Source organism: Manis pentadactyla, chromosome 17 (genome assembly GCF_030020395.1).
Source record: "Manis pentadactyla isolate mManPen7 chromosome 17, mManPen7.hap1, whole genome shotgun sequence".
NCBI classification, from domain to species: domain Eukaryota; kingdom Metazoa; phylum Chordata; class Mammalia; order Pholidota; family Manidae; genus Manis; species Manis pentadactyla.
The window spans coordinates 14369529-14383008 of record NC_080035.1 but is presented as its reverse complement, the minus strand read 5'-3'; the positions used below and the strand labels follow the sequence as shown (position 1 = coordinate 14383008).

General features: G+C 36.9%; 1 protein-coding gene across 5 annotated transcripts in view; it reads right to left on the bottom strand.

Moving 5' to 3' along the window:
* Positions 1–13480, bottom strand: part of VWA8 (von Willebrand factor A domain containing 8) — a 392879-nt gene that overhangs the window by 277807 nt on the left and 101592 nt on the right. For all 5 annotated transcript variants that reach the window (XM_057494495.1, XM_036932428.2, XM_036932430.2 and 2 more), the window contains 2 exons: positions 12046–12180; positions 11868–11945 (listed from right to left, as the gene is read on the bottom strand). In XM_057494495.1, the coding sequence (XP_057350478.1) occupies positions 11868–11945; positions 12046–12180 (213 nt within the window). The remainder of the gene's footprint in view (positions 1–11867; positions 11946–12045; positions 12181–13480) is intronic.

Here is a 13480-nt window from a genome sequence, read left to right as displayed (position 1 = left end):
CAAGTACAGAAAAAGAATAAGGAAGTTCTCTATGAAGAGGAATAACCCTTAGTTTACAATTTCTATTATAAAATTCACAGAGGATATAGAAATTGCAACCTTCACTTTTTTTAACTAGATATCTACCATGTGCCCATGAAGGGAACAGAGTTGAAAACAGAGCACGTTGTCCCTGCCCTCAAAGAGTTTACAAATCATGGAAGAGACAAAGTGCCAAATTTAATCAATTCCAAGATGCACACTTTTTATATTTAATATCTGTGAAATCACGATGTGTCTTCAATCAACACAATTTTACAATAGCTGCTGGCCAGCTAACTGTCATTGCCTGCACATGTGTGAACTTGGTTTTGTTTGTGGCATAAAGGGACAACTATAATCCATTCATGTTTTAATCAACAAATAAAGGACCTTACAGGAAAAGAATATGAGTCTGAGCTTTGCCTTGAAACATTTCTGTCAACACCTTCTGTTAAAATCAAGAAAGTACTAGTATCAAAACCAGAATGGCTGTCAGTAGCTTGGAAGAAAATCCTGGAAACAAAAGAAGAGCACTCTTCTTGATAAAGCACAGAGGACACAGAGAATACTATGAGGAATAAAATGAACACCTACAGCTGAATCAAAGTACTTTAGGAGAGTCAGACTCCGAGGGTGAAGAAATGTAAAAAATATTCCAACTATTTATGCATTAACGTTTTCTTTTTTTCTGCATACATCAGAGAAATATCTCAATTAAGTCTAAAAGAGTTATTTCATTAAGAATAAAATAAGTGACAATGTCTTACATCATAATTTAATTCACTGAACTTCTTTCTTAGTAGGACATAAAATAATGGTGTGTCTTACAAATGATTGCATCTTGGACTTAATGAAATATAGTAATTATTACAGCACAGAATGATATATGTTACCAAACAGGACATTTAAGAACTGCTGCCACAGAGAAGGAGCACATACAAATCAAACTGGGGACAGGAAAAGCAGAGGTGGCAGCACTGGAGCTAACTTTTGAAGAGTAAGCGAATTGCTCCACCGGAGAAGGAGGCTCAGACAGCATGAATGGTGCAAGAAAGCATGGACCGGGCAGGCAGCAAGTCATGCTGAGGAAACCGCCAATCATTCCTTACAGCCAGAGTTAAAAGGGGAATTTAATTGTCTGGGTTGAGGCCTCAAACCTGGCTAACGTGCATGGAGAGACCATTTAAAAAGAGCAGTGTGCTCAACAACAGAATTTGAGAATTATATTGCAAACTATGAGAAGTGAGTAGGCTTAAAGCAGGGGGGAAATGAGAAAGAACAAACTTCTATGTTGGAAGGATGGACTGGGCAAAATCCAGGCTGGAAAAGAGGTGGAAAAGCTTAGGAAGCTAGTGCAGCAATCTAGGAGAGAAAGTCTGTGTAAAGCTACTGTAGTAGGAACACAGAGAAGTACTGACATAAACATAAATAAAAATGTGATAGATGATCAGAAATTAAAAAGAACAAACTACTGACACATACAACAAGGGGAAGGAATCTGAAATGCATTATGTCAGTGAGAGAAACCAGACTCAAAAGGCTATTTAATTCCATTTACATGCCATCCTGGAAAAGGCAAAAGTAGGGAGAGAAAACGCATCTCTGGTTGTCCGCCCCTTGGGCGAGGGGGAATACAAAAGGCACAGGAAATTTTTTGAGCTGATGGAAATGTTCTATTGCCTCGCTTACGTTGGTAGTCACACAACCAAATGTGTTTGTCAAAATGGACTAAATTTTACTGTACGTGAATTATATCTCAATAAACATTAATTTAGAAACCACAAAAAATGCAATAAAGCAGAATATAGCCACACTCACTCATTGGTGTATTGCCTATGTCTGCTTTTCCACTATAACCACAGGGTTGGGTAGTTTCAACAGGGACCACCTGGTACACCAAGTCTAAATATTTACTATTGGACTCTTAAAGAAAAACTTTGTCAACTATTTTCAACAAATATTTTTTTAATAAAATTTTTTTAAAGACTGAAAAAGTTTGTCAACTGTGTTTTAGATTAACATTACCCATTTGTTTGATTTTCATTCAAAAAACCTAATTGTTCATAAAAGGAAGAGGAAGACAGTAAGAGAACGTGCACACATGCTCTATTCAAAGTATTTGGGGTATAGAAATGAGTTGTTTTCCAAATACGACCTGGCTCCAGATGGAAAGAGTGTGTATTTACTTCTCAGTAACAACCACATCTTTTTTTAGGAACTTTCACAAAATCTTCACATTATCTCACAATTGGGTCCACTGTTTATAGTTTTACTGTATATTTTTTCTTGTTAAAGTGATAGGCGACTGGCCGTTAAAGTAATTAGCTACAATCTATAAAACTGCGTCTCATGAAGCTTTATATGAAACAACTAGATTTCCTGTGTATTTAAGGCATGGTGGGCATTCAATAGTTAGACATTATCAACTGACTTTCACTTCTCTTGGAGCTGGAAAATATGGATAACAAAGCTTATGGCATTTTTATGTAAAAATAAAGTCCATGCACTATGTGAAGATTTTAGAAGTGCAATAAGGGAGTAAATTATAGCAGCTGCTAAAAACATTTCAAAATATATGAGCTGTATTTATTTTAAAAATTAAGAAATGTTAAAAAGTGTTAGTGTATACAGGCAATCATTATAAGGGTGACTTACAATTAGTTGGGCATAAACTAGAATAACTTTTTCAAATAAGGGTGATGCATTACAGAGAGTCATCCATACTCTGTTGCTTCCAGTATAGTATATATTTGAAGCGACTAGTTGGAGTAAAGGTTGCAGTTTATGGTTTTACAATTTAATTTGTAAAATGCCCAGTATATAAAATTGCCACTTGCTTATTAGTACCCTGATGAAAGTTACTGGATAACTATTCCATACAACATTTATGATTTTACAATGAGGAACACAATAATGCATTATAATCTATGTATTAAATTATGACAAAGAACATTATAAGGTTATTGGTCCTCTTATAGCATGCCTCTGTTATAGACAAGAAATATGAAATAATATTTAATAGAAATGTCCATTCATATTAGAAGGGAAATTTTATAGTGCTAACATTTAAAATTTCATTCTATACTAAATTTTAAACTTTGATGACTTAAAATAAATTTAAAAACATATTCTATACAAAAGAGGGGAGAAACAAAGCCATGTCATTATCAAGGAAAAATGGAAGAGAACATGAGACAGAAGCCTTGGTAAGGCAGGAACTATAAAAGGATTGCTCAAGTCAAGCATTTTAAAACTTTTTTTTTAACTTTTTATTCAGGTATGATTGATATACACTCTTACGAAGGTTTCAAATGAAAAACAATGTGGTTACTACATTTATGCATATTATCAAGTCCCCACCCATACCCCAAGGCAGTCAGTGTCCATCAGTGCAGCAAGATGCCACAGATTCACTATGTGCCTTCTCTGTGCTACACTGTTCTCCCCGTGATCCCCCACACCATGTGTACTAAACATAATACCCCTCAATCCCCTTCTCCCTCCCTCCCACACACCGCCCCTTTGGTAACCACTAGTTCATTTTTGGAGTCTCTGAGTCTGCTGCCATTTTGTTCCTTCAGTTTTGCTTCATTGTTATACTCCACAAATGAGAGAAATCATTTGGCATTTGTCTTTCTGCATCTGGCTTATTTCACTGAGCATAATGTCCTCCAGCTCCATCCATGTGGCTGCAAATGGTAGGATTTGTTTTCTTCTTATGGCTGAACAGTATTCCATTGTGTATATGTACCACCTCTTCTTTATCCATTCAGCTACTGATGGACACTTAGGTTGCTTCCATATCTTGGCTATTGTAAAAAGTGCTGCGATAAACATAGGGGTACATAGGTCTTTCTGAATCTGAGAAGTTGTATTCCTTGGGTAAATTCCGAAGAGTGGAATTCCCGGGTCAAATGGTATTTCTATTTTTAGTTTTTTTTAGGAACCTCCATATTGCTTTCCACAATGGTTGAACTAGCTTACATTCCCACCAGCAGTGTAGGAGGGTTCCCCCTTCTCCACATTCTCACCAGCATTTGTTGTTCTTAGTCTTTTCGATGCTGGCCATCCTTACTGGTGTGAGGTGATATTTCATTGTGGTTTTAATTTGCATTTCCGTGATGATTAGTGATGTGGAGTATCTTTACATGTGTCTGTTGTACATCTGAATTTCTTCTTTGGAGAACTGTCTCTTCATATCTTTGGCCCATTTGCTAAACAGGTTATTTGCATTTTGGGTGTTGAGGTGTGTAAGCTCTTTATATATTTTGGATGTTAACCCCTTGTCGGTTATGTCATTTACAAATATATTCTCCGAATCTGTAGGATGCCTTTTTGTTTTGTTGATGGTATCCTTAGCCATACAGAAAGTTTTTAGTTTGACATAGTCCCATGAGTTCATTTTTGCATTTGTTTCCCTTGCTCGAGGAGATGCATTCAGGTAGAAGTTGCTCATGCTTATATTCAGGAGATCTTTGCCTATGTTGTCTTCTAAGAGTTTTATGGTTTCATGACTTACATTCAAGTCTTTAGGCCATTTCAAGTTTACTTTTGTGTACAGGGTTAAACAATAATCCAGCTACATTCTCTTGCATGTAGCTGTCCAGTTGCTAACACCAGCTGTTGAACAGGCTGTCATTTCCCAATTGTATGTGCATGGCTCCTTTATCATATATTAATTGACCATATATGCTTGAGTTTATATCAGGGCTCTCTATTCTGTTCCATTGGTCTATGGGCCTGTTCTTCTGCCAGTACCAAATTGTCTTCATTACTGTGGCTTTGTAGTAGAGCTTGAAGTTGGAGAGTGTAATTCCTCCTGCTTTATTCTTCCTTCTCAGGATTGCTTTGGCTATTCGAGGTCTTTTGTGGTTCCATATGAATTTTAGGATGATTTTCTCTAGTTCGTTGAAGAACGCTGTTGGTATTTTGATAGGAATTGCATTGAATCTATAGATTGCTTTAGGCAGGATGGCCATTTTGACAATATTAATCCTTCCTATCCATGAGCACGGGCTGTGTTTCCATTTATTGGTATCTTCTTTAATTTCTCTCATGAGTGACTTGTAGTTTTCAGGGTATAGGTCTTTCACTTCCTTAGTTAGGTTTATTCCTAGGTATTTTATTCTTTTTGATGCAATTGTGATTGGAATTGTTTTCCTCATTTCTCTCTCTGCTAGTTCATTGTTAGTGTACAGATTTTTGTGTATTAATTTTGTATCCTGTAACTTTGCTGAATTCAGATGTTAGATCTAGCAGTTTTAGAGTAGATTCTTTAGGGATTTTTATGTACAATATCATGTCATCTGCAAACAGGGACCGTTTAACTTCTTCCTTGCCAATCTGGATGCCTTTTATTTCTTTGTGTTGTCTGATTGCCGTGGCTAGGACCTCCAGTACTAAGTTGAATAGAAGTAGGGAGAGTGGGCATCCTTGTCTTGTTCCCGATCTTAAAGGAAAAGCTTTCAGCTTCTCGCTGTTAAGTATAATGTTGGCTGTGGGTTTGTCCTATATGGCCTTTATTATGTTGAGGTACTTGCCCTCTATACCCATTTTGTTGAGAGTTTTTGTCATGAATGGATGTTGAATTTTGTCAAATGCTTTTTCAGCATCTATGGAGATGATCGTGTGATTTTGTCCTTTTTGTTGATGTGGTGGATGACGTTGATGGATTTTCGAATGCTGTACCATCCTTGCATCCCTGGAATAAATCCTACTTGATCATGATGGATGATATTTTTGATGTATTTCTGAATTCAGTTTCCAAATATTTTGTTGAGTATTTTTGCATCTATGTTCATCAGGGATATTGGTGTGTAATGTTTTTTTTGTAGTGTCTTTGCCTGGTTTTGGTATTAGAGTGATGCTGGCCTCATAGAATGAGTTTGGAAGTATTCCCTCTTCTTCTACTCTTTGGAAAACTTTAAGGAGGATGGGTATTAGGTCTTCACTAAATGTGTGATAAAATTCAGCGGGGAAGCCATCTGGTCCGGGGTTTTGTTCTTAGGTAGTTTTTTCATTACCAGTTTGATTTCCTTGCTGCTAATTGGTCTGTTCAGATTTTCTGTTTCTTCATTGGTCAGACTTGAAAGGTTGTATTTTTCATGAAAGTTGTCCATTTTTTCTAGGTTATCCAGTTTGTTAGCATATAATTTTTCATAGTATTCTCCAATAATTCTTTGTATTACTGTTGTGTCTGTATGATTTTTCCTTTCTCATTTCTGATTGTTTATGTGTGTAGACTCTCTTTTTTTCTTGACAAATCTGGCTAGAGGTTTATCTATTTTGTTTATTTTCTCAAAGAACCAGCTCTTGCTTTCATTGATTCTTTCTATTGTTTTATTTTTCTCTATTTTATTAATTTATGCTGTAATCTTTATCACGTCCTTCCTTCTACTGACTTTGGGTCTCATTTGTTCTTTTTCTAGTTTCACTATTATGAGTTTAGACTGCTTATATGCTATTGTTCTTTGTTCCTGAGGTAGGCCTGTATTGCAATATACTTTCCTCTTATAACAGCCTTGGCTGCATCTCACAAATTTCAACGCTGTTGAATTATTATTGTCATTTGTCTCCAGATACTGCTTGATCTCTGTTTTTATTTGGTCATTGATCCATTGGTTATTTAGGAGCATGTTGTGAAGCCTCCATAGGTTTGTGGGATTTTTCATTTTCTTTGTGTAATTTATTTCTAGTTTTATACCTTTGTGGTCTGAAAAACTGGTTGGTACAATTTCAATCTTCTTGAGTTTACTGAGGCTCTTTTTGTGGCCTAGTATATGATCTATTCTTGAAAATGTTCCATGTGCACTTGAGAAGAATGTGTATTCCACTGCTTTTGAGTGTACAGTTCTGTAGATGTCTCTTAGGTCTATCTATTTTAATGTGTTGTTCAGTGCCTCTGTGTCCTTACTTATTTTCTGTCTGGTTGATCTGTCATTCAGAGAGAGTGGTGTGTTGGAAGTCTCCTAGAATGAATGTATTGCATTCTATTTCCCCTTTTAATTCAGTTAGTATTTGTTTCACATATGTAGGTGCTCCTGTGTTGGGAGCATAGATATTTATAATGGTTATATCTTCTTGTTGGATTGACCCCTTTATCATTATGTAATATCCTTCTTTGTCTCTTGTGACTTTATTTGTTTTGAAGTCTATTTTGTCTGAGACAAGTACTGTAACTCCTGCTCTTTTCTCTCTATTTCTTCCATGAAATATCTTTTTCCATCCCTTCACTTTTAGTCTGTGTATGCCTTTGGGTTTAAAGTGAGTACCTTGTAGGCAGCATATAAATGGGTCTTGTTTTTTTGTCCATTTAGTGACTCTATGTCTTTTGATTGGTGAATTCAGTTCATTTACATTTAGGGAGATTATCGATAGGTATGTACTTACTGCCATTGCAGACTTCAGATTTATGGTTACCAAAGGTTCAAGGTTAACTTCCTTCCTATCTAAGAGTCTAACTTAACTCACTTATGCTATGTAATATGCTATTACAAACACAATGTAAAGATTCTTTTCTTTTTCTCCTCCTTTTTCTTTTTCCTCCATTCTTTATATATTAGGTATCATCATATTCTGCACTCTTTGTCTATCCCTTGATTGACTTTGGGGATAGTTAATTTAATTTTGCATTTGCTTACTAATTAGCTGTTCTGCTTTCTTTACTGTGGTTTTATTACCTCTGGTGACAGCTATTAAACCTTAGGAACACTTCCATCTATAGCAGTCCCTCCAAAATAGACTGTGGAGATGGTTTGTGGGAGGTAAACTCACTCAGCTTTTTCTTATCTGGAAATTGTTTAATCCCTCTTTCAAATTTAAATGATAATCTTGCAGGTTAAACTAATCTTGGTTCCATGCCCTTCTGCTTCATTGCATTAAATACATTGTGTCACTCCCTTCTGGCCTGTAAGGTTTCTGCTGAGAAGTCTGATGATAGCCTGATGGGCTTTCCTTTATATGTGATCTTATTTCTCTCTCTGGCTGCTTTTAATAGTCTGTCCTTATCCTTGATCTTTGCCATTTTAATTACTATATGTCTTGGTGTTGTCTTCCTTGGGTCCCTTGTGTTGGGAGATCTCTGTAACTCCATGGCCTGAGAGACTATCTCCTTCCCCAGACTGGGGAAGTTTTCAGCAATTACCTCCTCAAAGATACTTTCTATCACTTTTCTCTCTCTTCTTCTTCTGGTACCCCTAAAATGCAAATATTGTTACGTTTGGATTGGTCACACAGTTCTCTCAATATTCTTTCAATCTTAGAGATCCTTTTATCTCTCTGTGCCTCAGCTTCTTTGTATTCCTCTTCTCTAGTTTCTATTTCATTTATCATCTCCTCCCCATATCCAATCTGCTTTTCATACCCTCCATTGCGCTCTTCAACGATTGGATCTCTGACCGGAAGTCATTCCTGACTTCTTAAACATCTTTCCGTACCTCCATTAACATGTTAATGATTTTTATTTTGAACTCCCTTTCAGGAAGAGTCATGAGGTCCACGTAATCTTTCTCAGGAGTTATATTAATTTCACTCTGAACCAGGTTCCTTTAGCATTTCATATTTGTATATGGCGCCCTCTAGTGTCCAGAGATCTATTCTCTGGAGCTGCTAAATCCCTGAAGCAATGTCAGAGGTCGTAGGGGAGCGGTACTGGTGCCTAGGGGGAGGAAAGTGCTGTTTCCTGCTTCCCGGCTGCTATGTGTGTCTCCACTGCCTGAACCAGAGGGCCAAGCACACAGGTATAGGCCTCTATGCTTTGCATTTGTAGTTGCTGTAGACAGATCTTCCCTCTTGCTGGCCTAATGCCAGAGTAGGGTTTGCCAGTTTGCGTGCCAGTTGGGGCTGGCCGGGAGAAAGGCACAGTAGGCTGCCTATCACGGAGGAGGTCCTTCGAGCTGTGTAGCCAGCCAGGGAGCTGGAGCACCTGAAGATGGTGAAAGCTCCCAACCTGCTGGGCAGAGTGCACCCAGACAATTTTGTCTACCTATCCTTTTTCCTGAGCAGTAAGCTCTTGCAATCCTTGCCCCTTTAGCAACCCTCTTGCTAAGGGCTTCCTTATTAGGAAGTCTCTCAGACTGCCCACCTTTCTTTCGTCCCAGAGAAGCTGGATATGGATCCCTGCTTTCCACAAGTGGCTGGATTCTCAGTCTCTCCAGGAATTCTGCCTATCTTGGATTTCCAATTCCCTAATCACGAGAGTATCATGTAAGCACCATGAAATGTAGGTTCGTACTCCGGAGCAGATTGTCAGAGTTAGGTATTCAGCAGTCCCAGGCCTCCACTCCCTCCCCGCTCTGTTTCTCTTCCTCCAGCCAGTGAGCTGGGGTGGGAGAAGGGCTTGAGTCCCGCCAGGCTACGGCTATGGTATGTTACCCTGTTCCGTGAGATCTGCTCTTTTCTCCAGGTGTATGCAGTCTGGCGCAGTCCTCTTTCCTGTTGCTCTTTCAGGATTAGTTGTATTAATTATATTTTTGTATTATATGCGGTTTTAGGAGGAAGCCTCTGTCTCACCTCTCACGCCGCCATCTTTAATCCTAGGTCTTAAAACTCTTATATGATGAAGACCTGCAATGTTCTTTGAAAATAAATTTTATAATAAAATTAATTTGAAGGAGTTAAGTAGATTCTCAGATAGCTTTATGCAGATTATTCTATGTGGGAAAAGAAAAATACTAAGAAAGGACAACAGATTGAAGCAAAATTAGAAATCAAGAAAACCAGATGAACTGCAGAATCATGTAGAAAGTCAGCCTTCAAGGCTGAACACACACCACTTAAATAAATGCAGATATCTTGCGATCTTCACTGAGAGAAAAGGGCAAAGTCAGGGCAAAGACAAGAAGCAAGTAAATAAAAACAAGACACAGAGCAGTGAAAACAAAGGAGAGAATAAAACCAAGGATATGTCCATTGTATTTGGATTAAACAGGAAGAAGTAGGGATTGTAAATTAGTTGGAAGATGGAAAAAAGATTTGGTTTGGGTTTAGCTATAGGAAAAAAAGCTTAGCTAAAAAGTAAAAAATGACTCTAAGATTTCAACATGTTTTAGACAATGATTTTTTTTATTAAAAGTCCCATAAATGTATTTGAGCTTAAAGTTTTTATTGGTGTTGACTTGGCTTTTAAACCCACTAGTACTTATACAAAGAAAGAGATTTCAGATCTGATGCTGTTTATGATAGTATGGAAAGAAATCTGGAAATATGCGCTTATCTGGCTGTGTGGGAAAAGAATAGTAACTTCTAGTTCTTCAATAGGAAATCACTCGCTTCAACACTAAAAAAAGAACATCCAGTTAAAAGAATCTGACCTAACACTTGAATTAAATTATTTGATTTTTATAACCTATTATAAAACTTATTTTATGTACTGCCACAAATTTGTGTTAAGGCTGTTTTTCTTTTTCTTCATATAAAATGCAGTTTTAAAAATAGTCAAGTCTAAAAATAAGGCAAAACCCAAAGATTAAGTGTAGCTTTACAAGTAATAGGGAAATCTCCACATCTTCTAGGAAAACAGATGTTGGGTTATTCATTCCACTAAATTCTCTATGTCAGTTCAAACCTCTGGAAATTTTTCACTAATATAGACTATAATATTATAAAACCCAAACCCATTCTTTACTTGTACTAAATTAGTTGCTCTGTCCCAGAAAGATGCGTTCTACTAATAATATGAAAGTGTGAGCAAAAAGTCTTATATTTTATTTCAGAAGCTTGGTTTCTATCATGAAAACCAATTAATAGTTTACAATATGTGGATACATCACTACAGTGCCTAATGTACACTTTGATCATAGAAAGAAGCCATATGGACAGAGAAGGAAACAAACTCACCTGTAAGACATGTTACCATTATTGTATTTCTCTATCCTTTTCTCAAGTCTATACTTCCAGAAACCACTTTTCTCCTAGACATTCCTCTAAAGATTAATGAGCAGAAAAGCAAAATTGGAAAAGGTGTGCTCAGAATGTGTGATTAATTTGCTTATTTCTGTGCCAGTATTCCCAATCCTAGCAGGACATCTACAAGGTAGACAGAGGATGGGCAAAATATTTGTATGTGCCTTTCAATTATTAGCCATGTTTTTCAGATAGAGGATTAATAAGATAGGCCTAAATGACCTTAGTCTATGGCAGAAACTATAAGAGACTGACTTCATATACTAGAAGAGTATCAGGACGTAGAATGGCCTGCCATCAACTTTAATGTTGTAGCATCTTCCTATCTTTGTTTACCCATCAATCAAGAAACTGAACACAAAATTTAAATAAATTAATTAATTAAATAAAACTATATTTTTGTGAGCTAATTGTTATTCTCCAAAAACATATAAGAAAATATCAGTGTTTTAAAAGAATTCTTTTACATGCAAACATAACATATAAAGGTGGCACTCAATGGCAGTACAGTTTGGTTAGTTTTCCAGTGCAGCTGCAGTGTATCTGAAATTATGGATACATACCTACTCTCTTGTTTGGTTCTTCTTTTAGTGGATAGCAGCAGCAGCAGAGCCTAATTTTCACAGCTCAAGCATATCATCTTAGGATAATTTATCACTCTTTTGTAAGAATCACCATAAACTGACTACAGAAACCTGCTGTAGAAACAGTACTGTCTGGAAAAACTTATGAGGTATAAATTATTTTCAGCTTTTATCAGATATCCTATAACTTGCTTTCAACAGTTCTAAATAATTATAACTGCTCTCCAATTTGTTTGCTACTTCAGTTATTTATCTACATCAAAATTAACCGGTCATAATTTAAGGAAGAATATCCACAAATTCTACTGATGGTCCAAATGTATATGTTTATAGTCCAAGTGCTAAAAATGAACATCATACCTGATAGAGCATGATAGGTTCTATGCTATATCCTAAGGTATCTGCAAAGTTCTTAGTGATGACTGTTTTTCCACAACCCTATGAAAGAAAACACAGTTGTTCAAGGGATGTCAAAACAACCAAATCAACAAGAGATAAGTCAGGAAACAGAAACTCGCAGTGAAGCTGCCATTCTTACTTTTCCTCCAATTAAACATATGTCCTTAACCATGTGAGACTGCATCATCTCAGCCAGTAGTTGTTTATGGCTTAAAGTTTGTATGAAGTGGTCTGATGAACAAGGTTGACTTAATGGCCTGGTCCCAGCTGGCACCTATAATTAAAGAAAGGTAAATAAAATAAACATACTTTTTTCTCAAAACATTAATAAATAAAAGCACCTAACTGCCATTTAAAAGCCCTTTCTAATTCCTTGCTCAGTTTAATTCTGTTTTTAATATTTCAGTAAGAGCAGCAACTCTTTTCTCATCCATCGATCTGAAGATCATTATCATCAAACCTCCATATCAGTGTCTAAAATTAAAACCCCATGTTGTCAACCATTTTCATAAGAATCATGTTATTTTCATGCGATTTATAACTTACAGTAACAATGTCACTACATGAGAATGAAGGTTTTTGCCCAAATTCCAGCGCTAAGTACAGAATTTAAAATCAGCCCCCTGGGACTCTGTAAATTAGAGTCACCAACGACCTCCCAAGTTCTGAAATTTATGTCCACAAACCCTTTTCCACTCTTACTTTAGTTCACCATTCAGAAGCATCTTCCCTTAAAATCTCTCCTCCCATCCTTCACACCTACTTCTTTCTTTCCTATCACCTCCTTATCAGGCTTTTGGGGACCCTATCAGAGGAGATTTCTGTGCTCTGCTGAGGACTCTGGACTTGGCCATACTGCACATAACAAGAACTCTAAAGGGCTGTAAGTTTGGAAGTGACAAGATCAGACTTGCATTTAAGAAAGATCATCCTGCTGAGAGCATAGAAGCCTAGCTGGAAAAGACTAGAGGCAAAGAAGTCAGAAAGCCATTACCAAAGGGAAGCAAATAATGAAAGGGTGCTCACAGCTCATGCCTCTGGACATACTGTTTAAACTGCCTGAAATGTCTATCACCTTTCCAGTCCTGGGCCACAGGAAAACTGTTACACTTCGAGGCTTAGCTCACATCCCACCTCCTCTCTGAAATATTCTCTACTCCTCCTGACTCCTGGTACAGCATCCTTCTCTATATCCTCATAGCTATTCCAATGGAGTCCTTACTTTTCTGCCTTTATCCCAGACCATTAGTTTAGTGAGCTCATTTATCTGAAGGACAGAGTAGAGGAAAGTCATTCTGTCTAGAAGTTCCTAACTGTTACCATGGGTGAATCAGTTATTCTCTTTACCTCTCAGTTTTCTAATCTATAAAATGGAGATAATTAAAGTTACTCTCTAAGACTATTGGGGGATTTAATAGCATAATATATGCAAAGAGACAAATACAGTGACTGTTACAGAGAAGGTTCTAGAAAATCTTAATACAGAGCCCGGCTCATAGTAGCCATAATCAGTTCTAAGTTAGATGAATGAATAAATACAGTAACATTAGTAAGTATTAGTAATATCATCAAAA